Genomic DNA, 22,360 nt, shown 5'->3' on the forward strand with positions numbered 1-22,360 from the left:
ACATCATCTTGGCTCTGGTTTAGGAATACTTCTTTGACTAGAACCACAAATAAATTTTAGGCTTTGCAGCTAATACAAAAACTAAGAATTTGACTGTTTTCTGATCCACTGAAATTTTGTTTCTGCTTCCTTTACATCAGCCCAGAAGGCAAGAAGGAAAACAACTGTCCAGCATTAAAATTTTAACAAAAATTTTATTAATACGGAGTCATATTCTTGGGATATATGAGTCCTTAAATCACTGCCTCACACTAAAGACACTGGAAGTGCTCATGAACTTGGCCTTCCACCTAGTTTCACAGAACAAGGTTTGCTGTGCCTCATCAGGTCCGCATGCCCGTGTGGGAACGGGTTTCCCCTCAGTCAGATGCAGACGGTGACACTCATTGCCTCTGAAAGGGCAGGAGCTCCCTTTGATTAAACCAGAATGGAGAAAAACTTAGCATCAGCTGATCAAAGGAGATCCATGCTTTATTTTTCAACGTCACTCATTCCACTTCTCTCCGGGAAGGGCTGGAATATCTTCAGGATGAGCATAAAGATTCCCACTGCCGGAATATTCGGAATACTTTCCTTGATTTCTCAGACAGACTCTATGGGTAGAAAAGCTCATTATTAGAGATTAAACTTTTTTCACAGAGATGAAGGATACATAACAGCATTAAGGCTTGGTCTGTACCTTTCTCCAACAATGATCTAGATATAACCAAGTTTGAATAAAACAAGTTAACTTTACATAGCGCTATACATAATATACACCTAAAGCCAGAGTAAAAATCAAGAAGCTTGTGTTCTACTGTTAACTCTTGCTATCACACTTTAAGTTTCTAAAATACGGCTCATGTCTTCTCTCCAAATATCTGTATCTGTCCTAATCTTTCTACGTGAGGATGGCACTTCTGACCCACCCGAGTGCAGCACACTTTTGCTCTGGTTTCTCCTCTGTGATGCTGAATTGGTACTAGTTCATTATTTCTTGTGAATTAGGATTCACATTTACGTGATGCCTAGCTGGAGTTAATAATATAATCCACGGTGAGGGAATAAAACAAAGTTAAGTGACCATTAAGAGTTTAAACTATAACCTTGGTCTTCTCAGCTTCATGTTTTAGCCAGCAGAGCTAATAATAGGAAGAGTCTCATTGCCACTTGATCCTGCCTATGAAGTGATGTGCGATTCTGAGAAATGGTGTTACCGGGAGACAAAACAATTCTCTAAAAGATAAAAAAGTTCTCAGTGATTTGGAACACTTGGTTCTCTCTGCCTTTGAGTCAGAGCAATGAGAGCACAAACAATATCTAACAAGATAATCCATAAAGTCACCCCCGCCCCGATTTCTGACATAATGACACTTTCACTGTTTTCTTATCCTCTTTGTGGATGAGTGTCTCAATAAAATAAAGTCCCAGAGGGAAAAGTTTGAGCTTTCACTAGAGACCGAGAGTGATTTAGTTAATAAAGAGAAAGTTGAAACAAGCAAGTTGAATAGTGTAAACTTTTTTCCAACATCAAGATCCCTTACCACAGCCTCATTAAGCTTTGTATTTCCCAGTCATAGCAGCTGTGGGGGGGTTAAAAGACAAGCTGCCAAAAAGGATTTCAATAGTCCTGGAGCCCAGAGCCAATTATGAGGCCCACTTTTCCCACTACCAAAAAAAAGAAAAAGGGTCCTATGGGATTTCCTGTTAGTCTGAAGTGAGAGAGGAAGTTAATAAAAACTGGCAGAACCATTATTTCATGAAGCTCTAGGCAGAGAGAATTTATGTGCAAAGATAGATTTAATCTCTCCTATTTGAGAGGAAGGTCAAATATTTATTCTTCAGATAGCTTTATATATTTTCAAGTTTTTAAGTTGGAAAAATGCAGATTATTTTTCCTGCAAAGACTTGGAAAAACCTTCCTGCGTACATTTACTAAGGGCACTTTCTTGGGCTTTTAGCATCGCTGTGTTCCTCCCAGTGCAATCCTGTGACCCTACAGCACCATGTCTGGAAATGCTTCTTGTAAACATCTGTCAGGTATTATTTTACTTTGTCTTTGGAGGAAACAGAGGTCAGAAATTCTTATATTTATACCAGGCAGGCTACAAGGCAACTTGGGGAATGAGCCAGCAAAGAAAAGAGAATCCAGTTGTCATGGTTCCTGAATGCCCACCTCTTATCACTTCCAGTCTCTGCACAGAGCAAACACCTGACCTGTTTTCTCAGCTGCCATGATGGACTGGCGCTTCCCCATGTTTTGTGACTGGCAGCAGCCATGACTGCGATGGTTAGCTGAGGTTCAGCGCACAAGTCTGGGGCTGTGTCTCAGGGCAAAGTAACCTGCCCACTGTGAGAATGAAACTGCAGTCCTGGTGCCAGAGCACGGTGCTCTAGGAAGCTAAGTTAACGGGCCTGACTCCAAATGCCAGTGACAGCAACAGATGGAAAAAGCAGCTGTTCTGCAACATGAGGCCGGGGCAGCTGCCTATTTATCTACTTCTATTTCTTTATTCCTTTTCCCTTTGAGACATTCTAGTGGAGAAGACCAAGAATTTCTCAGAACCTGATAGAATGCCATATGCTAAAATGCAGAAAGACAGAACCAGCTCCATGCCTGTTCTCCAAGATGAAACCAGACGGAGTCTGACTTGACTTACGAAAGCTGAGGGCAGGCAGGGTGCTAATTATAGGACTGAGCTCCGCTCCTCAACCCATAAACGGCAAGTGCCTCACACACTCGGGACAACGGCTCATCTCACCAGGGCATCTGTTTCCGTTGGCTGGTTAGACTGCTTGTGGGCCAAGAGGATGTTCAGCACTGCCTTCCAGCCTGGTTCTGCCAGGGCGCTGGCATCTTCCTCAGTTCCACCATTCTCCCTGGCTTCCTTGCCAAGTGTGATCTTCACCCAAGGGCACCAGTCTCTGTGCTGAGAGGTGGGATCAAAGAAGCTTCGTGAAGACGTGTCCTGATGGAGGAGGAGAACGGTGTTAAATGGAGCGTAGTGCTATGTAAATTCAGAGGCACTGTTAGTTGTCTGGTCTTTTCCTCTAGCTCACTGCTGTCCGACCCCTGACATATTTATTACCTTTCCAGAATCCATCCCAAAGAAACAAATGACAAAACCCTTAAATGTTTCCCTTTGGTTTCCCATCGTTAAACTTATTCATACAGTTAACCTTTAGCTACAGGACGAGCTCACACCTGCTTCTCTGTGCTGCCTGCTCTTTGTGCTCAGGGATCTCCGCAGGTGCAGTGGACTCACCGAGCTGCTGGATGAGCAGAGGCGGGCTCGTTTGGCTTTCCGAAGTGGACTGGATGGCACTTCCTGGCCAGAGGTGTCTCCCGTCCCCATGCTCCGGGTCACTGGGCGGGTCCTGGTGGTGGGGCTAGCGGCCTCTGGTTCAGGGCGGTCAACAGGACTGGAGGAGTCCCAGCTCCGAGTCCGAGAGAAGATGGGTCCTGGGCTCCTTTCGGCCTGAGGACGGGGAGATGGTAATGGAAGTACACCAATGTTCTTAGTGACTATGGTCAGGAGAAATATTTCTAGAAGCAGGTGTAAGTACTTTAGAGTTTAAATGGTAAAAATTTAGTTTCTGAGAATATCAGATTTCTATACAAAACAATGAATCTAGCTTTTCCATTGCAATTGGTAAATAAAACCATTATGTGGTATCAATGTGGTTAGAACTGACTCCTAAGTTAACTTCCAACTTTTCCACCAACAACATTTTTGGCAAGAACGCTGTTTTTATTTTTTAAATGTTACTTATTGATTTGAGAGAGGGGAAGGGAGAGAAGGGAAGAAGGGGGTGAGGATAGGAAGTGGGAGAAAGAGACACTGATTTGTTGTTTCATTTATTTATGCATTCATTGATTCATTTTTGTATATCCCCTTTCTGGAGATTGAACCTGCAACCTTGGTGTATCAGGATGATGCTCTAACCAACTGAGCTATCTGGCCAGGGCCAAGAATGCTGTTTTTAACAAGTTCACCCCAAACAAGCCAATTAAGTCCATACCTGCTCTGAGCTTGGGGAAGACGTGGCATCCTGGCTCCGAGTCACCATCCTGCGAGGAGACTCGGGCACCAAGAGGAAGCGCTCCGGCCGGCCCTCAGGGCCAGGGATCGGGGAGCTGGTCATGACAAAGGATGTGTCCAGGTCGATCATGGATGACTCAATCTGCTGGAAGCCCCAGAGCCCCACTTTCCTCATACAGTGTGAACACGTTATCAGGGAGAGCTGCATGGGTTCCAAGGAAGAACTAGGCAGGAACAGAAAAGGAAGTTTTCTCAAAGGGTATTATTTCCAAGGGACTAAGTGTAATGATTTGCAAGTGTGCTTTATCTCATCCAACAAATCTCTGAAACGGCCCAGTGACTGGGAGCACGTCCTCTCCGGGGCCCCAATCCTCTGAGCTCAGGACCCCCAAGGTCATCACCCCTCATTTATTTCCTATAGAAACACTTAGGAGTCTTGGAGTGCTCTTCTATGGCAAGACTCTTAAAAGTTACGTTTTATAAATTTCCCTATCCCTTTTAAAACTTTTCCCTTTTAAATGAAAATTATTCCTGCATCTACCAAAGAAAACATATTAAAATGAATCAATATCGGTTCTGACAGTCTTCCATCTCAGAGGGACTCTACGCCAAAGCAGCTAGAATGGGAACACCAAAATGGGGGCCTAGAAGACTCCAGCTGGTGTTTCCTTTGCTAGTTTTTATCAACTGAACTCATTTTCCTTCCTTTCTGAAAGTAGAAAGGAACTTCATTGTTTATAGGAATACAATTCCCAGCTGGGAAGTGACAGTGAAAGGAACAAAGTTCAGGTATGTTTAAAAATTTCCTAGTTCTAACTCTGGCTTTGTTACTGATTTTAACTATCTTCCATGCCCCTACCTCTTCAGTTTCTCTCTGTTTCTACTTTCCTATTAGGAAACACCATGTGATCTCCAAGTGCTATTAGTGACTGAAGTATATGAGTGTATGATGTCCCCCAGCCAAATTTGCTGACTAACCTACATGCTACCCAGCCACACACAGAGAGAATACAGGCAGTGACATGCACTTGGATATCTGAGCCTAATTTGGTGGCAGTTTTTCTCTCATCAGTCCCATGGTCAAGTTCATCGTCAAGTAGGTGCAGGAGAAGACTGATCTTGTCTTCTGTAAAGCACTACAAAGGAACAACAACAACAAAAAAAGCTTTGTTTTAGTCACCATGAAAAGAAAATTATACATAATGATACACCTACATAATTCAAGGCAAAAATCATGACAGAAATGACCAACATGTAGACAGTTCTCTTCATTAAGAAGATGTCCTGGGACAGCACTACGGCAGCACACAGCTTTCTGAATTGCCCCGGATCTGCTGACTGAGTAAGGAACCACCAAATCTTTTCATAGTACCAATTTGTTTTCAGTTTACTAACTGCACATTTTCTCTGAAACCTGTAAACTTCAAACTCAAATAATGAAAAAAGGTCACTGTGTGTATCTTGGCCTGACACTGGATTTACTTTTTGACAGAACACAGCTTACCACAGTTTTTAAAGAACCATGACAGGGTGGAGGGAAACTGCCTTGGGCCTGGCTGGGTGGCTCAGTGGACTGGAGTATCGTCCCATACACCAAAAGGTTGCAGGTCCCAATCCCAGTCAGGGCACATGTCTAGGTTGCGAATTTGATCCCTGGTCGGGGTAACCAATCGATATTTCTCTCTCACATCAACTTCTCTCTCTCCCTTCCTCCCTCTCAAAATTAATTCTGGAAAAAACCCATATCCTCAGATGAGAATTTAAAAAATTACCTTGGCTGGGGACAGAGTGAGATTTGTAACAGGCATCAGAGGTTTGATGCTAAAGTCCATAACCACCTCTCAATTTAAAGAAGCAAAATAATAGCTTCTAGTTCCTACAATGAAGCTTGTTTTTATAGTACTTACAAGGAGAGGAAATGGGTCAGTAAAGATTCAAAGTACAGACGAGCAACATTTCAAGACTTCTACTCACAAGAGAGAAGGGAGTTTGTAACTTCTCCTCTAGCACTTTCTTTGGGAAATGATATTCAATAAACCATATGAAATAACATTTCAGCACCTTCTGTTAAATAGTTTAAGTAACAAATCAGGATAAAATTGAATTTATGCCACTTAAAGAATCATATCTGAAAATTTAAATGGAACCTATTTACTTAAACACTTAATAGTCACCTTTCTTTTCTTTTCTTTAATGTTTTTTAGAAAACTGATTTTAGAGAGAGGAAGGGAGAAGGATAGAGAGATAGGAACATCTATGAAAGAGAAAGATTCATCGGCTGCCTCTAGCATGCCCCACACTGGGGATTGAGCCCGCAACCTGTACATGTGCCCTGACCAGGAACTGAACCTGTGACCTCTTGATTTGTGGGTGGACAACCACTGAGAAACACCGGCCAGGCTCAATAGTCACCTTCCTGATGAAAACTGAAAAAGGACAATTGAGTGACAAACCAGTGGTTCTCTTCAGAGCGATCTGTGTCCTCTTGTCATGAAAAGAAATGCTTCATATACACACGCTGGCGACAAGTGAGGCCACGGGAGGCTAGTCAAGAAAAACTCACCATAGTTTTCAAGTCCTCTGGCCTCAGGGAAGGAAGCTGAAGGTCCAACTGACAAAGGCTTTGAAACCGATCTAGGAACTCACTAACAAGAACAGCAGGCTCATCCAATGGCAACATCCCAAATCGATCTGTGGAAAAAATAGACTGGAGGATTATATTGGTGCAAATTATAAAAGAAATAAAAAAAAAGTATAATGCTGTGGGGAGCCCCACTTAGGTGGCTCAGTTGGTTAGAGCATCGTCTTGTAAACCAAAAAAAAAAATTGTGGGTTCAATTCCCGGTTGGGGAACATATCTAGGTTGCAACTTCGATTCTCGTCAGGGCTGGTACAAGAGGCAACTGATCCATGTTTCTCTCATTCCCACTCTCCCTTCCTCTCTCTTAAATCAATAAAAACATATCCTTGAGTGAGGATTAAAAACATACAAATAAAAAAACACATGGGATATGTAAAACTGATATTTTATAATATTAACAATTATTGATTTTAAACAATATGTCTTTATTGGTTTTAAAAGAGGGGGAGAAACATGTGGCTGCCTCCCACACACCTCCTACTGGGATTGAGCCCACAACCCTGACCAGGAATTGAACTGACGGCCTTTGGGTGCACGGGAAGATGCTCAGTCATCTAAGCCACACCGGCCAGGGCTACTGAGTTGTTTTTTGTGGGGTTTTTTTATGGGGTGGTGATGATATTTCTGTGACTTTGTTTAAAAAGTAGAGTTTCAGAAAAAGTTTCTCAGAAGCAGTCAAGTCTAAGCTGAATTTGAAAGACCAACAATAGTGTGTAAAAGCAAAGACCCAAGAATGGCACATATGGGGAATTCTAAGTAGTTTCACAGGATTGGAACATGGTATGCCTATGGGGAGAGTAGCAGGAGATAAAGTTCATGTAGTCAGTGGCCAGACCACGACTTCATTAATGTATGTGATGAGAAATTACTGAATCCCTGGCCTGGTAACTCAGTTGGTTAGAGCATTGGTCCAACACGCCAAGGTTGCAGGTTTGATCCCCAGTCAGGGCACATACACCAATCAACCACTGAATGCATAACTAAGTGGTCAAACAAATCAATGTTTCTCTCTCTCTAACATCAAGAAAAATAAAAAAATAAGAAATTACTGAAAGATTATTTTAAAGAAGAAAGTGATGTTATAGATAACACGCATTAGTTAGGAGTACAGATTGTACGGGGTCTTTGGATGCAAAGAAATAAGCTTAGCAGACATCAAAGTGATATAAAATAATAATCCCTATAAGATACCAGTGGCATAAGGATAGAAAAAGATAATCAGTATTTTAAAACTCTAAATGATGAATGAAACCTCATTTAAAAAAATTAAAAACCTCATTATGGTGGTACAATAATACCATATACAGCATTAGATTGGGAAAATGAATATAAACTCATGCAGTTAAGTAGAATTCCAGTAGTGACAGTTTCCTGAGTGTACAAACTTGTCAAAACTTATCAAATTGTATACCTAAATATGGGCAGTTTTATGTCAATTATACCACAATAGGCTGCTTAAAAAAATAAATAAATAAAAATCTTTTTCAGTTTTTTTATTAAAAGGGCCCCCCCCCCCCAAAAAAATAGCAGCGGTAGCATTTTTGTCCACCACTTAGTCTATCATTAGCAACCAAATTTTGATCTTTAATATTATTAAATTATTTAAAGTTGTTGCAAGTAACCAAATATGTCAAAACATATGATATCAATTTAAAATGATGCATCATCATTTCACTAGAAAAGTCAGGTTATAAAAACTAAAGCAATGGAAAAAGTATGGACTTTAAAAAACTAAGTGAGGTTTAAAAATAAAAAGGATCCCCAGCTGGCATGGCTCAGTGGTTGAGCAACCAGGAGGCCACGATTCGATTCCCGGTCAGGGCACATGCCCAGGTTGTAGGCTCAATTCCCAGTGTGGCATGTGTAGTCAGCCAACCAATGATTCTCTCTCATCATTGATGTCTCTCTCTTTTCCTCTCTGAAATCAATAAAAAATATATTAAAAAATAAAAATAATAAAATAAAAATAAAAAGGAAACTTGTTTGAATGACTAGTGGCTTAGGTTTGACATATTTGGGAGAAGAAGCCCCAGGTCCTAACATCATTCTGATCATCCTTTCCTAATTTGGGGTCTGGTCTGATTGCTGCAAACTTAAAGTACTACTGTGTTTCCCCGAAAATAAGACATCCTCCGAAAATAAGACCTAGCGCATGGAAAGATAAGACATCCCCTGAAAATAAGACGTAGCGCAACTTTGGGAGAAAAAATTAATATAAGACACTGTCTTATTTTCGGGGAAACAGGGTCATAGCCTAGCCAGTATGGTTCAATAGTTGAGCGTCAGCCCATGAACCAGGAGGTCACAGTTCGATTCCCCATCAGAGCATGTGCTTGAGTTGCGGGCATGCAGGAGGCAGTCTATCGATGATATTTCTCTCATCGATGTTTCTATCTCTCCATCTTTTCCCTTCCTCTCTAAAATTAATAAAAATATATTTAGAAAAAAATAACATACTAATAAAAACTTACAAAGGTGAAAGGGAAGAAATGAACCCATCATGCAAATGTTTAACGTGAGTTTAAATATACCTTTTATAATTAAAATGTGAATATGTGTCTACTTTTAGTGTTTAATATGTTCAAAACAATCAGTCCTAGTAAAATAGTGATTATGATTTAAAAATTTTAAAGGAATTTAGTTTAGTTTGTAATTATTACGTGTTAGAAAAATATTACCTTCAAAATTGTATTTATTGAATATACTTAATGTAAGCATTAATGTATAAATACTTGTGGGTATTCCTTTCTCCACTCAAGTCTCTTGAATGTTAAAGAACCAAACCCAGGGATAGTATAATTGGAAGGTCCTATTTGAGATCTTAAGAGGAGAATGGACTGACCAGGGGAGGTGGTGGAAATGGGAAGACATGTAAGGTGACTTCCAGGGTGCTGGCTACCACAACTGGAAGAGGAGATTAGTGTCCTCTACCAACATGAAGAAAATATAAGAGAACCAAGTATTAATTATCAGATGAAGAATTTAGTTTTGTTTATGTTGAGTTCTAGGTTCCTGCAAAATATTAAGTAGAAATGTTTAGAAAGATAGAACTCAAGCTCCAAAGAGGGGTCTGGATAGGAGTTAGAGGTTTGTAAGTAAGTGGCGGCTGAAGTTATGAACAGGATCAAGAAAGAAGTGTATAGCAAGTAGAGTTGGGATTCACCAAGAGTTCTAGGCAGACCCTTAAAAACTTGGCCTGAGCACACTGGCCTGAGATGAATTCATCCTCATAGGACTGAGTTTTGTTGCACTGCACAATGAAATAGGCAGGAAATCTTTCTTACAGTTTTGTTGTACTGCACAGGCCAATAGCAGGAAATCCTTCTTACAGTCATCTTCCCTTTTTTTCAGTGAGGCACTAGAAGCTTTTATCTTTCAAGAGCCTTTCCTCAGCCCTAACTGGTTTGACTCAGTGGATAGAGCACAGGCCTGTGGACTCAAGGGTCCCAGGTTAGGTTCTAGTCAAGGGCATGTACCTTAGTTGAGGGCACATCCCCAGTAGGGAGTGTGCAAGAGACAGCTGATTGATGTTTCTCTTACATTGATGTTTCTAGCTCTCTATTCCTCTCCCTTCCTCTCTCTGTAAAAAAATCAATAAAATATATTTAAAAAAACCTTTCCCCAAATCACACTACCTGGGAAACTTACCTACAATTTACTCCAATAACATTCTCTTTTCATGTACCATATTTCATAAAGATAACATTAAAATAAATTCATGGCTATATTGTATCAATTTGCAAGGGGCTAAAATTATTTTAAATATTTAATACCATAACCATTTGTGCTCCTAAATCTACTGTAGGCAAATTGAATGTTTAGAGACCAAAGCCAGCTAGGAGAAAGCTACACTATCCACTTGGTGTGCATCAGTGACTTCCTTCTGTTTACCTTACTCACTGGTGAGGCAGTCAGACAGCCTGAGGGATTTCCCATGTACATAGTATCATCTATTAATTTCAGAGGCATCTTCTAAGACTGTCTTCTCCATAACTTAAAACTAAAAATTTGGATCTCAGAATTTTAATTTATTTAAATTTAATTTTTCAATTACAGTTTATATTCCTTATTATTTTGTATTATTTTCCGGTGTACAGCATATAGTTAAACAATCACATACTTTACAAAGTGTTGTCATTTTCACTTTAAAATATTATTTTTTAATAATCCCTTTCCTTAAATAAATAAATAAATAATCCCTTTTCTGCCGGGACCGGTTTGGCTCAGTGGATAGAGCGTCGGCCTGCGGACTGAAAGGTCCCGGGTTCGATTCCAGGCAAGGTTATGTACCTTTGTTGCGGGCACGTCCCCCGTGGGGGCTGTGCAGGAGACAGCTGATCAATGATTCTCTCATCGATGTTTCTAACTCTCTATCCCTCTCTCTTCCTCTCTGTGAAAAATCAATAAAAAATATATTTAAAAAATAATAATCCCTTTTCTATCACTTCTTCATATATTAGTAGATGGCACTCATGTCACCTTCTATCCATTGTTTTCCTCTTTGTGGTCACTCGTGGAATATTCCTAGTTATCAGTGTCCCTAAAATGAGCCTCAACTATCCTACTAAAATAAAGAAAAGATATCTACATGGCACTGATTTCTGGTCAAGGATGAAATATATGGATTAACAGTGTTGCTCTGTAACCATTGGTCCAAAGAATTTTGTAACCTGAGGGCTCTGCAGCTAAGGCTGGTTATATAACCACCAAAATACATATATGTAAAAAAAAAAATCACACTTAAGATCTCACTTTGGGCTCTCTTGTTCTAGTGTTTTGCACCCATATCAGTGGTTCCTGATTTGAAAGCGTGTCCCCTGCCATGGCCCTTATACAGCGAGAACAGGTGCTGGCACCTGGCTGGTCCAGACCACTGTGGACCTTTGGCTGTTGTTAGACTGTGCCATTTTACTGGGATAAACTGTAGGTTTGTAATCACTGTTATTTGGGGTTCTGTGAGCAACCGAACTGCCATCATTAGGGCTGTTAGTGCATCAAAGGAAGCCAAGGTAGAACATGGGGCTCCTTGCTATCACAGGAAGGGCAGAGGGTTCGAAAGTAGATAACCCTAGTTATGACTCCTCACTAGTTAGTTTTAAGACTTCTTCTTCTTCTTTTGTTTTATTTTATTAATATCTTTTATTAATTTTTTACAGAGAGGAAGGGAGAGGGATAGAGAGTTAGAAACATCGATGAGAGAGAAACATCAATCAGCTGCCTCCTGCACACCCTCTACTGGGGATGTGCCTGCAATCAAGGTACATCCCCTTGACCAGAATCGAACCTGGACCTTTCAGTCCGCAGGCCGACACTTTATCCATTGAGCCAAACTGGTCTCGGCTGTTTTAAGACTTCTGATTCTCAGTTTCCTCACCTAAAAACTGGGTTGAACCTAGGGGGTTTTGGAAGAGGGGAGTAAGGGGGGAAAACAACAATATGTGTGTGTGTGTGTGTGTGTGTGTGTGTGTGTATGCGCGTGCGCGCGTATGTATAAACTTGGTTGATAATGTTTACATTCCAGGGCCCTATGAGGATTAAATGGGATAATGTATGCATGGCTAAGTCTTTGGCATGTCAAATGCACTTAATAAAGATAAGCAGTAACATAATAAATGAATGAATGTAAGTCAGTTCTTGAAAAGCACAAATATAAAGACCAAGAATTTGAAATATTATTTTCACAAATAAATATACAATATACAATATTAGAAATGCAATGACCAAGAAGAGATGGTAAACGGGAAATCCTGGGAGTAGGTACCTGGAGAGGGGCTGTCTGGCCAGAAACAGAACTTCTCATGGGCCGTACACAAGGCTTTCTTCAGCTCAGCACATCGCTCCTTATCTGAAACCCACAGAGGAAACGAAGCTTTAAAAACAATATAGAGATTCAAAGCCTTAAGAGTATAGACTCAAACATAAAAATAACTAAGAAAATTATAAAATATATTAAATATTAGCAGCTGCACATCTTAGTATTTTCTACAAAACACGTTCTAAATGAAGATCCTAAGATCAGTAACAAAGAGAATATCATGTATCTTATAAGGCAGGCACCCTAAAGTCTCTTTGTCTAGGTATACATTTTGGAGCCATAAAGTAAACATACTACTGTTAGTTTCCCAGAATAAATAAAACCAAGTTCATTCTAGTTTAGTTTTAAAAAAAAAGAATGACTGAAGTTCATACAGTGAAAACTAACACAAAATCACGTTGTTATATACAGTAGTACACATTCTTTAATCAAACAAGTGGCCAGTCTTTTCAGAAAAAGTAGCAGAGTCTATATTGAATATGGAGAAAAATGTAATTTGTATTTTATACTTACATCTGTCAAAATCAAAAGCTGGTTGTAAACTGGCGCAGAGAAAAGCCTGACAGCTGGAGCACTTGAGCATGTCACATTCAACTGTGACCCAGCCATATTTTGCACAGACAAGTGGAGACAGCTCAGGGGGCTTACCTGCCCATTTCAAAGAGTATTCATGTTAAGAAAAACAACACTGCAAGTACATTAAATTGATTAAGTCAGAAATTAAACCTTTCACTTATTCTTTATGTATATAGAAATAAATATATTAAACTGAGGAAAAACACAGTAAAAAAAAGTATTAAAACAATTTTTATTTATTTAAAATTTTTTTTATCTATTTCATTTGAGACAGAGAGAGACTACAGCCCCAGCCCATACCTTCACTGCTGTCTGCGAGGGACCCTGAATCAGAGAACTCGGCTAAACTGTGCCTGATTCTTGATCCACAGAAATTGTGAGATAATAAGTCTGTTGTTTTAAGCCACTGAGTTTAGGGTAATTTGTTATGCAACAATAGATAACTAACATACAGAGGAAAATCTATAAAAAGACAAAAAATATAGAAGTCTCAAAAAGAACATTAGGTTTGGTTGCCAAGAGCCTTATGCTACAGTCCCGCCTCTGCCACTTGCTAGCAGGTTGACCGTAGGCAAGTCACACAACCTACCTGAACTGCTTCTTCCTGAGTATAATACCTTATTTTCATAGGTTTAAGTAAAGATCAAATGTGATAATATATTTGAAAACACATATAAAAATTTTAATTATTGTTCCTTCTCCTCTCTGGCTCTTACTTTTTTCTGTAAAAGGAAAAGGTTGTGTCTTCTAAAATGTTCCTTTGAGAGAAAACATTTTACAATACTAATTTTCCTTTAAAATTTCTTACCAAACCCAGCTGGTGTGGCTCAGGGGTCAGTTTGATTCCCAGCCAGAGCACATGCCTGGGCTTTGGACTCCAGGAGGCAGCCTATCAATGATTCTCTCATCATGGTGTTTCTCTTTCTCTCCCTCTCCCTTCCTCTCTGAAATCAATCCTATATAATAAAAGGCTAATATGCAAATTGACCAAATGGGGGAACGACTGGTCGCTATGAAACGCACTGACTACCAGGTGGCAGACACACAACTCAGGAGCTGCCCCCTAGTGGTCAGTGCGCTCCACAGGGGGAGCACTGCTCAGCCAGAAGCCAGGCTCAGGCGGGTGAGCGCAGCAGTGGTGGGAACCCCTCCCACCTCCTCAACAGCGCTAAGGATGTCTGACTGCTGGCTTAGGCCCGGGGGCTCCCAAAGGCTCCCAGACTATGGGAGGGCACAGGCCAGATTGAGCCCACCACCCCCAGTGCATGATTTTCGTGCACTGGGCATCTAGTAAAAATATATTTTTAAAGATTTCTTACCAAGTTAAATTCTTAAATTTAAAACATCAGAGCAAGTAGTGTTAAGTAGTGTTATTCCTGGGGAATAACAATTCCAGGAGCAGGCAGAAGTACAATTCGCATGAACTAAAAAAGGATATAGAAAATGTTTCCACTCTGTTAAAGAAGGCTTCTTTGCTTGTAGATTCCAATGGTGGCTGTTCAGCTTGGGGTGATCCATTAACGGACTGGAATGTGGCAGATGTCTCTTTCCTAAAACAAAATGGCAGAGCTACTGGTAATTTTTCCGTGGCATCATGGCATCACTTTGCTTAAACATTTTGTATCTAGCTTCTCTGCACTCCACATCCTCAACCACACCACACTGGATTTTAACCTTGCTAAAAATCATTTCAGTCATGCAATTCCTCTGATAACATTTTCAGTGGTTTCACAATACAGTAGGCCCTCTGCATCCACAGGTTCCACATCTGCAGATTCATTCAACTGCAGATATAAAATATTTGGGGGGGAAATGTTACGTTTTTACTGACGTGAACTATGTAGTTAGGCCTATGATGACTGTGTCTACACTGAACATGTACAGACCTTTTCTTGTCATTATTTCCTAGTGATTCAGTAAACAACTATTTACATTACTAGAGGCCCAGTGCACAAAATTTGAGCATGGGGGGAGGTCCCCTCAGTCCAGCCTACTCCCTCTCCAATCTGAGATCCCTCGGGCAATGTCTGACTGCCAGTTTGGGATCCGGTCTAAATCAGCAGTCCGACATACCTCTCACAATCCGAGACCACTGGCTCCTAACTTTTCACCTGCCTACTTGCCTGATCATTCCTAACTGCCCCTTGGTCATCCCCAACTGCCACCCCTGCCGGCCTGGTCGTTCCCAACTGCCCTCTTCCCCCAAGCAGCCTGGTCGCCCCAACTGCCCCCCATGCCAGCTTGGTTGCCCCTCACTGCCCCCCTCTGCCGGCCTGGTCAACCCCAACTGCCCCCCCTCCCACCAGCTGATTGCCCCAACTGCCCCCCTCACCGGTCTGGTCATCCCTAACTGGCCCCCTGCCGACCTGGTCGCCCAATGCAGCCTATTCAGTCATCTGTTCAGTTGTTTTGGTTGCGATGGCCACTTAGGCTTTCAGATAGATAGATAATATTAGGCATGATAAGTAATCTAGAGATGATTTAAAGTATATGGGGGATGTGCACAGGTTATATGCAAACACTATGTCGTCCTATATAATAAAAGGCTAATATGCAAATTGTCCCCTCCACTGGGAGTTCGACCAGGGGGTGGGGCTGGCCGGCCAACTGCCCACGGCCCCTTTCCCTGGCCTGACTGGGGCGATTGGGCCAGCACGATCAGCTGTGCACAAATTCGTGCATTGGGCCTCGAGTTATATATAAAGGACTTGGGCACCTGAGGGTCTAGGTACCCCAAAGGGGTTTTGGATGATGGCATTTACTAAATAGAATCCCAATCCTTCTGTCTCTTTTTTGTTTGTCCACACCTAGGTTCCAAGCAATCCCTACCTCCACTGTGGCTAACTGTCCCTCTAGTTCACTCGTGTTCCCCAATTATATTTTGTATAACTTTAGGAAACACAAAATAAGACTGGGCTTCTGTGCATTATATAATTGGACCACCTTAGACATTTAATTCGTTAAACAGTAGGAGAAAACAATCTTGGCATTGCTACCTAGATCAATCACTGATACCCACTCTGCAGCTAAACTACTAATTTGAAAAGTCAAATCAAAGATCTTTAGGCAACTGCATGAAAAAATTTCAGGGAGAAAACCCTCCCAGCAAAAAACAATTACTTTAATTGCAGGGAAATGTATTTCAACAACCCCCAGGGAGGGGTACTGGGCGGAACTGCTGAAGACAAAGGTCATTTTAATAGAAACAGGATTACATCCACTGCTGTAACCAAAAGGAATTTCTTGTAAGAATTCTTCCCAGAGATTCAGAGAGCCTCAGGGAGGTGCGGTTCTTGGGAAAAACCTCAGGATTCATAAACTTAGAAGGGGGAAAAGAATGACACTTGTTTTATTAACCTCTAACTGAAATTTAGCATTCTTCCAATTATGAATGAAGGTAATAAAACTGCAGCAGCATCAGCAATACCTGTGTATTTGTGACGAATGGAAATTACAGACATTGTGTCACATTAGGGTGGCTGCACGTGTTTTGAAATATTTATGCTGGTATCACTACTTCAAAATTATGGCAGCTAAAAGACTGATGGCTCAGTGGATAAGAGCGTCGGCCTGCGGACTGAAGGGTCCCAGGTTCGATTCCGGTCAAGGGCATGTACCTTGGTTGCGGCACATCCCCTGTGGGGGGTGTGCAGGAGGCAGCTGATGGATGTTTCTAACTCTCTATTCCTCTCCCTTCCTCTCTGTAAAAAATCAATAAGATATAAAATTTTTTAAAAGACCTATGGCTAGACAGTATTCAACGCGTTTATAATGAAGTATGTGACTGCATTACTACCTTTTTCTACTACCTTCATAAATGAATTTCAACAGAATCGATTCCCTTTAGCATCCTAGGTAATTATGTACTTATTTCCTCTGACCGAGGCAGGGAGAGGAGGCGGAACACCACGGGCTGCCCCCCGCCCGTCCCGCCGGGGACGGAGCCCGCAACCGGGGCTGTGCCCCGACCTGAACCCCTCCCGATGCGTGGTTCGAAGCTGCCCACTGAACCACACCGACCGGGCATAATCCTACGTAATGTACTTTATGCATATAAAAATATTACGCTGAGAAAGGACTCATAAATCTTAGCAGGCTGCCAAGCCGCCCACAGCTCACAAAAGGTTTAAAAGTCCAACTTAGAGCAACCAGGTGCACATAGCTGTTTTCTTTCTCCCTTCTCCCCAAAACCTGACTATGGCAACCCCGTACACCCCGAGAAGATTAAAGCCCATAGTGACCCCAGTCTCTTTCCGATGACGGGACGAAGCCATCCTCGCCGCCAGAGTCGCCCACCCAGGGGAGCCCCACAGGCCGGGCAACCCTCTCCAAGGAGCCGGAGCTGGACCAGGGTGGACTCGCGAACTCACGCTTCAGTGCCTCCTTCTTCCGGGGCAATCCCCTCGTCTATCAGCTGCCGGATTTTTTGGGGAGTCCCTTCTGGGGAGCGAACAACTGCACCCCAAGTCTTTTCAATCCCCGCAGCAAACGCCGTCCCCTCGCTGGGCGCCGCCATCTTGGTCCGTCGCCGAATTACTTCCCCGCGGCTTTGAAGGCTCGGGGACTTCCGTTCTGGGGAGGTTACGATCCCCTTCCGCAGGTATCCTTCTGCGCATGCCCACGGGACCCACCCCTCCCAGGCCATTTTAGGGCTTGGTAACCACGGGGCGGGCTTGGGGGGAGCCGCTGGAGTTTAGATGGAACCTTAATTAATTGTTTCCTTTATGCAAGAGCATTTGGGGGAGGATAAAGGGAAATTTAGAGCTCTGTCTCTCCAAGTTAAACAGGAACAAAGGGCCCAATTTAGTTTTCAAGTAATTAACTTAAATGGCCTGCCTAAATTCTATCTTTTTACAAGTGAGGAATAAATGATTTAGAATAAATGATTTAGAATCCTTCTTGCCGAATCCGGTTTGGCTCAGTGGATAGAGCATCGGTCTGTGGACTGAAAGGTCCCAGGTTTGATTCCGGTCAAGGGCATGTACCTTGGTTGCGGGCACATCCCCAGTGGGGGGTGTGCAGGAGGTGGCTGATGGATGTTTCTAACTCTCTGTCCCTCTCCCTTTCTCTCTGTAAAAAATCAAAAATATATATATATTTAAAAAGTAATCTTAAAAAAAAATCCTTCTTAGGAACCGTATTATAGGTAGGTTTAGAAGTCTGTGGCATTGGGCATTATTGAATACCTTTCTCCCTTACCCAGTAAATACATTTATTGGGTGTGTCCTATGACGCTGCCCTAGGAGCTTGCAATGACCGTAGTGAACAAAGGAGACATAGTTCTTAGTGGACTTTGACTTCAAACACTTTTTCCCCCCCTATAGTCTTGAAATTGTAAGTGCTCCAAAGAAGAAAGGAATAAAAAGAGGACCAAATTTAGTTTGCAGAGTCTCCTGAGAGTATCCAGTGCTGGGACTAAAATGGATGAGAAAGCTGGAGCTGCTTGGCTCAGTGGACAGAGCGCAGGCCTGTAGACCACGGGTGGTCCGTGAGGTCCGAAAGGTTGGCCAGGGCTGGACTGAAGGGTGCCACGTTTGATTCCGGTCAAGGCCACATGCCAGGGTTGCAGGCTCGATCCTCAGTGGGGACTGTGCAGGAGGCAGCTGTTCAATGATTCTCTCTCAGCATTGATGTTTCTCTCTCTCCCTCTCTGAAATCAATAAAAAAAATATTTTTAAAAAATGGATGAGCTAGTGATTGGAAGGAGTTTGTCTCATATAACAAACTGAAAAAGAAGACAGTTGTGACTGAGCAGTGGCAGATGAAAATGGGACCTCCCCACCCTACCCCTTCAGCTAACTCCCTATGGGCTCCTAACTTCAATTATCTTTCCACCCACCAGGACCTTTTACCTGTAGATCTAACCACCTCCCATTGTACCAAACCTCATCAGCTTTCATATTTCTTCTCTCCTTAGCTAGCTTAAGTTGGTCAGCAAACTTAAGCTAGCTAAGGAGAGGTAAAATAATTCATCCACTTTGCAAAATTTGAATATGAGCTGAGAATAAAATCCTCCTATATAATAAAAGGGTAATATGCAAATTGTCCCCTCCATGGGGAGTTCTGCAGCAGTTTGACCAGGGGGTGGGCCGGCAGGGGGGATGAAGGAGGAGAGAGAGGGGCATGGGGAGTTGGCGGGCTGATCTCCCCCCTGTCTCCTCTCCCCCCACTCTCCTCATAGCTTGCTGCCCTGGCTCCTCCTGTAGCTCTCCACCGCCCACTTGTAGCTCACTGCCCCACTCTCCTGCTGATCCCTGATCAGTCCTTATGCTTCACGGCATAACAATCATTTGCATATTGCATCTTTATTATATAGGATTCTTGACCTCAATGGGTCCTTAATTCTGCCCAATAATCATACTACAGTTCTCTAGTCCAGTGGTTGCCAACCTTTTGGACCTCACGGACCACCAGTGATCCACGGACCACCGGTTGTTGACCACTGCCTAGTCCATTTCGTTTCCCACTTTCATACCTATTTTATGCCTCTTTCCTTAAACCTTCAACACCTATACGTAGCCATTCTCCCTGTCTGCTGAGGGCCTTACTTCCTATTTCACTTTAAAAAAAATTTAAAGTAGAAGAGAACCTCCACAAATTTCCACCACCACTTCTATCCACTAGCATACAGAGTACTGAGAATTTCTGAACTCCCCACACTCCCATGGGAACAACCAGAAATCAGAGCCAGTTTTAAGTTCACTTGATTAGTAACTTACCCGAGTGAACATGCTTTTGCAAGCCAAGCCAACGACTACCTGTTGTTTTTGAAAATAAGCAAATCAGAAAGACTCACTTCAGTAAACATGCCCCTGAGTGCCAGCCAGTGAGCAATAGTTTCACCCAAGTTATCACTTCTATGTTGATGTCAATACAATTAGACCCTTGAACGTTCACCAATCCCTGAATTACCCACTTTCTCAAAATCCAGTGTATGAGATGAGCAGTCTGTCTACAGAGTCACGGACATTCAAGGTTACAAAAGCAAAGCTTCTCTTTTTGCCATGGCCTTGGTCAGTCATGCTTTCAATCTCTTCTATTTTCCCACACTGTTCAAAATAATCTCTTGGGTGATGTTCTTCGGTATCTTCTTCAATACCACCAACTAAAGTCTTTTCCACAGTTAAGTGGGGACCAGGTTTTTGAGAATCTTCTCTTGAGACAGCCCTCTCTGGTTCCACAATTCTCCCACCCCCTCTTCCACAGTGGCATCGTGACAGACCCAAAACCTCAGAAGCACTTGGTTTGGGATCCCTCATCCCCATGCAGTCTGTGAGCGTCCCCATTGTTCAACAGGCTCCTCAGACTCTCACTGGCAATTTCAAAGCTCAAACCTCCGCAGCTGCTCCAGCTCTTTGGGAGACTCTGACTTAGACATGAGGACTAGGACTAGCTGGAGAGGGGAGACTCCAACGATGCTTCCTGGGGAGCCCACCAGCAAAAAAGGCAAACCTAAGAGGTCCTCACTCTTCGAGTTTCCACCAAAGGTGACAGAAGAATGGCTGCAGATTAAAAAATAATTTAAAAGTTAAACTATATCCTGCTTGGCCAGAGCCAGGCCCTTCCCGAGAGCCTGTCAAGGGCCCTCTCGGGGAAAGAGTTGGGTCTGGGTTTTGTTTTTTAAAATAAAATAGATATGTTATATTGCCAAAAAAAAAAAAAAAAAAAGTTAAACTATAATAACACGTCCAAGATATGTTGTGTAAAAGAACAAAAGCCATCTGCAGTATGCATTCTGTATAATCCCATTTATGTAACAAACTAAAATAGGATAGCTGCATACGGGTATGTAAATACATAGAAAAAGATCTAGAAGGTTAGGCATCAAACTGTCTGTTGGAGTAGAAAGTAGGACCAGGTGGAGAGTGAAGGGGAGATTTTTACTTTTTCTATCTATTCCTCTACTTATGGATGATTACATAATACGGACGTAGTCATTATTATTTTTGTACATATATTTTATTGATTTTTTACAGAGAGGAAGGGAGAGTGATAGAGCTAGAAACATTGATGAGAGAGAAACATCGACCAGCTGCCTCCTGTACACCCCCCACTGAGGATATGCCCGAAACCCAGGTGCATGCCCTTGGCCGGAATCGAACCTGGGACTCATCAGTCCGCAGGCCAAAGCTCTATCCACTGAGCCAAACCGTTTTTGGCCATAGTCATTATTTTAAAAATTAAAATTGAATTTAAAGACATCGTGGTGTAGTTATCCATATGGCTATTGTAATCTTGGGACTATTACAACTTTATTATTATATTGTATTATTTTACCTCTCCCAGCTGAGTAACTAAAAAGCATTTCTAGTTATTAAGAATCTACTTTGTATAGTAAATATTACATTGTAATTGTACTTTATGGTTTGCATCTATATCTTACAACTCTTAAGGTAGTATATTAATTAGAATGCTATTGGCCTGGTGTAACAAAACTAATTTAACTTAAGCAAGAAAGAGAATTTGGTAGAACAGTATTCCTTAAAATTGAGTAATGTTCATTTCACCTTTTAATTTTTGCTCGTCCTGTTTTAAAAGAAAAAAAGGCTCCTCAATGTTGACAAGTTATTTTTTAGCAAAATGTTACTTAAATGCATAAATTATTTATAAGCTTATTATGCTTACAGTGCTTATAAAACATAAAATAAACTTATAAGTTAGATAACCATAAACTCAAAACACCACATTAGTGACATTAATTTACTCTGATTAATGATGTTGCTTTGCTAAACTACAATTATCAATGTTGGGGAAAAGTGAAAAATGTGTCCCCATTTAGTTTCTCTATTTAATGTGCCTGTGCAATTTAGTTTTAATAATATTAACACATGCAGAGAGTGCCTATTCATTTAAGCTTGTTACATCAAAAATGCAAAATGATATTAATAATTGTAAGGCTCTATTTACTTGGTTGGGATAATTGGATGTTATACTTCACAAATGTTTGCCAGAGAGCATTCCCCTAATGTCAATTTAACGAGATGTCACTTGATATTTTCATAAAACTGTCTTGCTCCCTTGTAGTTAAGCTAGTGTTACATAAAGCCACATCAAATGAGTATATAAGCCAATTATTATTGGAATTGAGAATAGGAAAAAAAAATCTGAACTTCAAGTTCAATATTACAGATGTCGGGGGGGAAAAAAAGTGTCGAGTTTTAACCCAGAACTTTCTATTAGATTATTGGATGAAATAAATAAATGACTAGTTCACATAACTTTAAAAAATGTGGGACCATTATTCAGTTTTTATAAAACAAACTTCCATTTTTTTACTGAACTTAACACATTAGGACCACTATGAAA

At 41.5% G+C, this 22,360-nt stretch overlaps 1 protein-coding gene across 1 annotated transcript; it reads right to left on the reverse strand.

Annotated features, from left to right (window-relative positions):
* Positions 1-174: 174 nt before the first annotated feature.
* On the reverse strand, positions 175-17,650 carry ZC3HC1 (zinc finger C3HC-type containing 1). The gene is made up of 10 exons (XM_036426902.2): positions 17,425-17,650; positions 14,493-14,604; positions 12,992-13,142; positions 12,425-12,508; positions 6,586-6,713; positions 5,001-5,158; positions 4,003-4,246; positions 3,246-3,458; positions 2,742-2,948; positions 175-593 (listed from the first exon to the last, which is right to left on the reverse strand). The coding sequence occupies exons 1-10, from the start codon at positions 17,568-17,570 to the stop codon at positions 525-527; spliced, it is 1,512 nt and encodes a 503-aa protein (XP_036282795.1). The 5' UTR covers positions 17,571-17,650; the 3' UTR covers positions 175-524.
* Positions 17,651-22,360: the final 4,710 nt, after the last annotated feature.

This window comes from Pipistrellus kuhlii, unplaced genomic scaffold, assembly GCF_014108245.1.
Source record: "Pipistrellus kuhlii isolate mPipKuh1 unplaced genomic scaffold, mPipKuh1.p scaffold_m20_p_10, whole genome shotgun sequence".
NCBI classification, from domain to species: Eukaryota; Metazoa; Chordata; class Mammalia; order Chiroptera; family Vespertilionidae; genus Pipistrellus; species Pipistrellus kuhlii.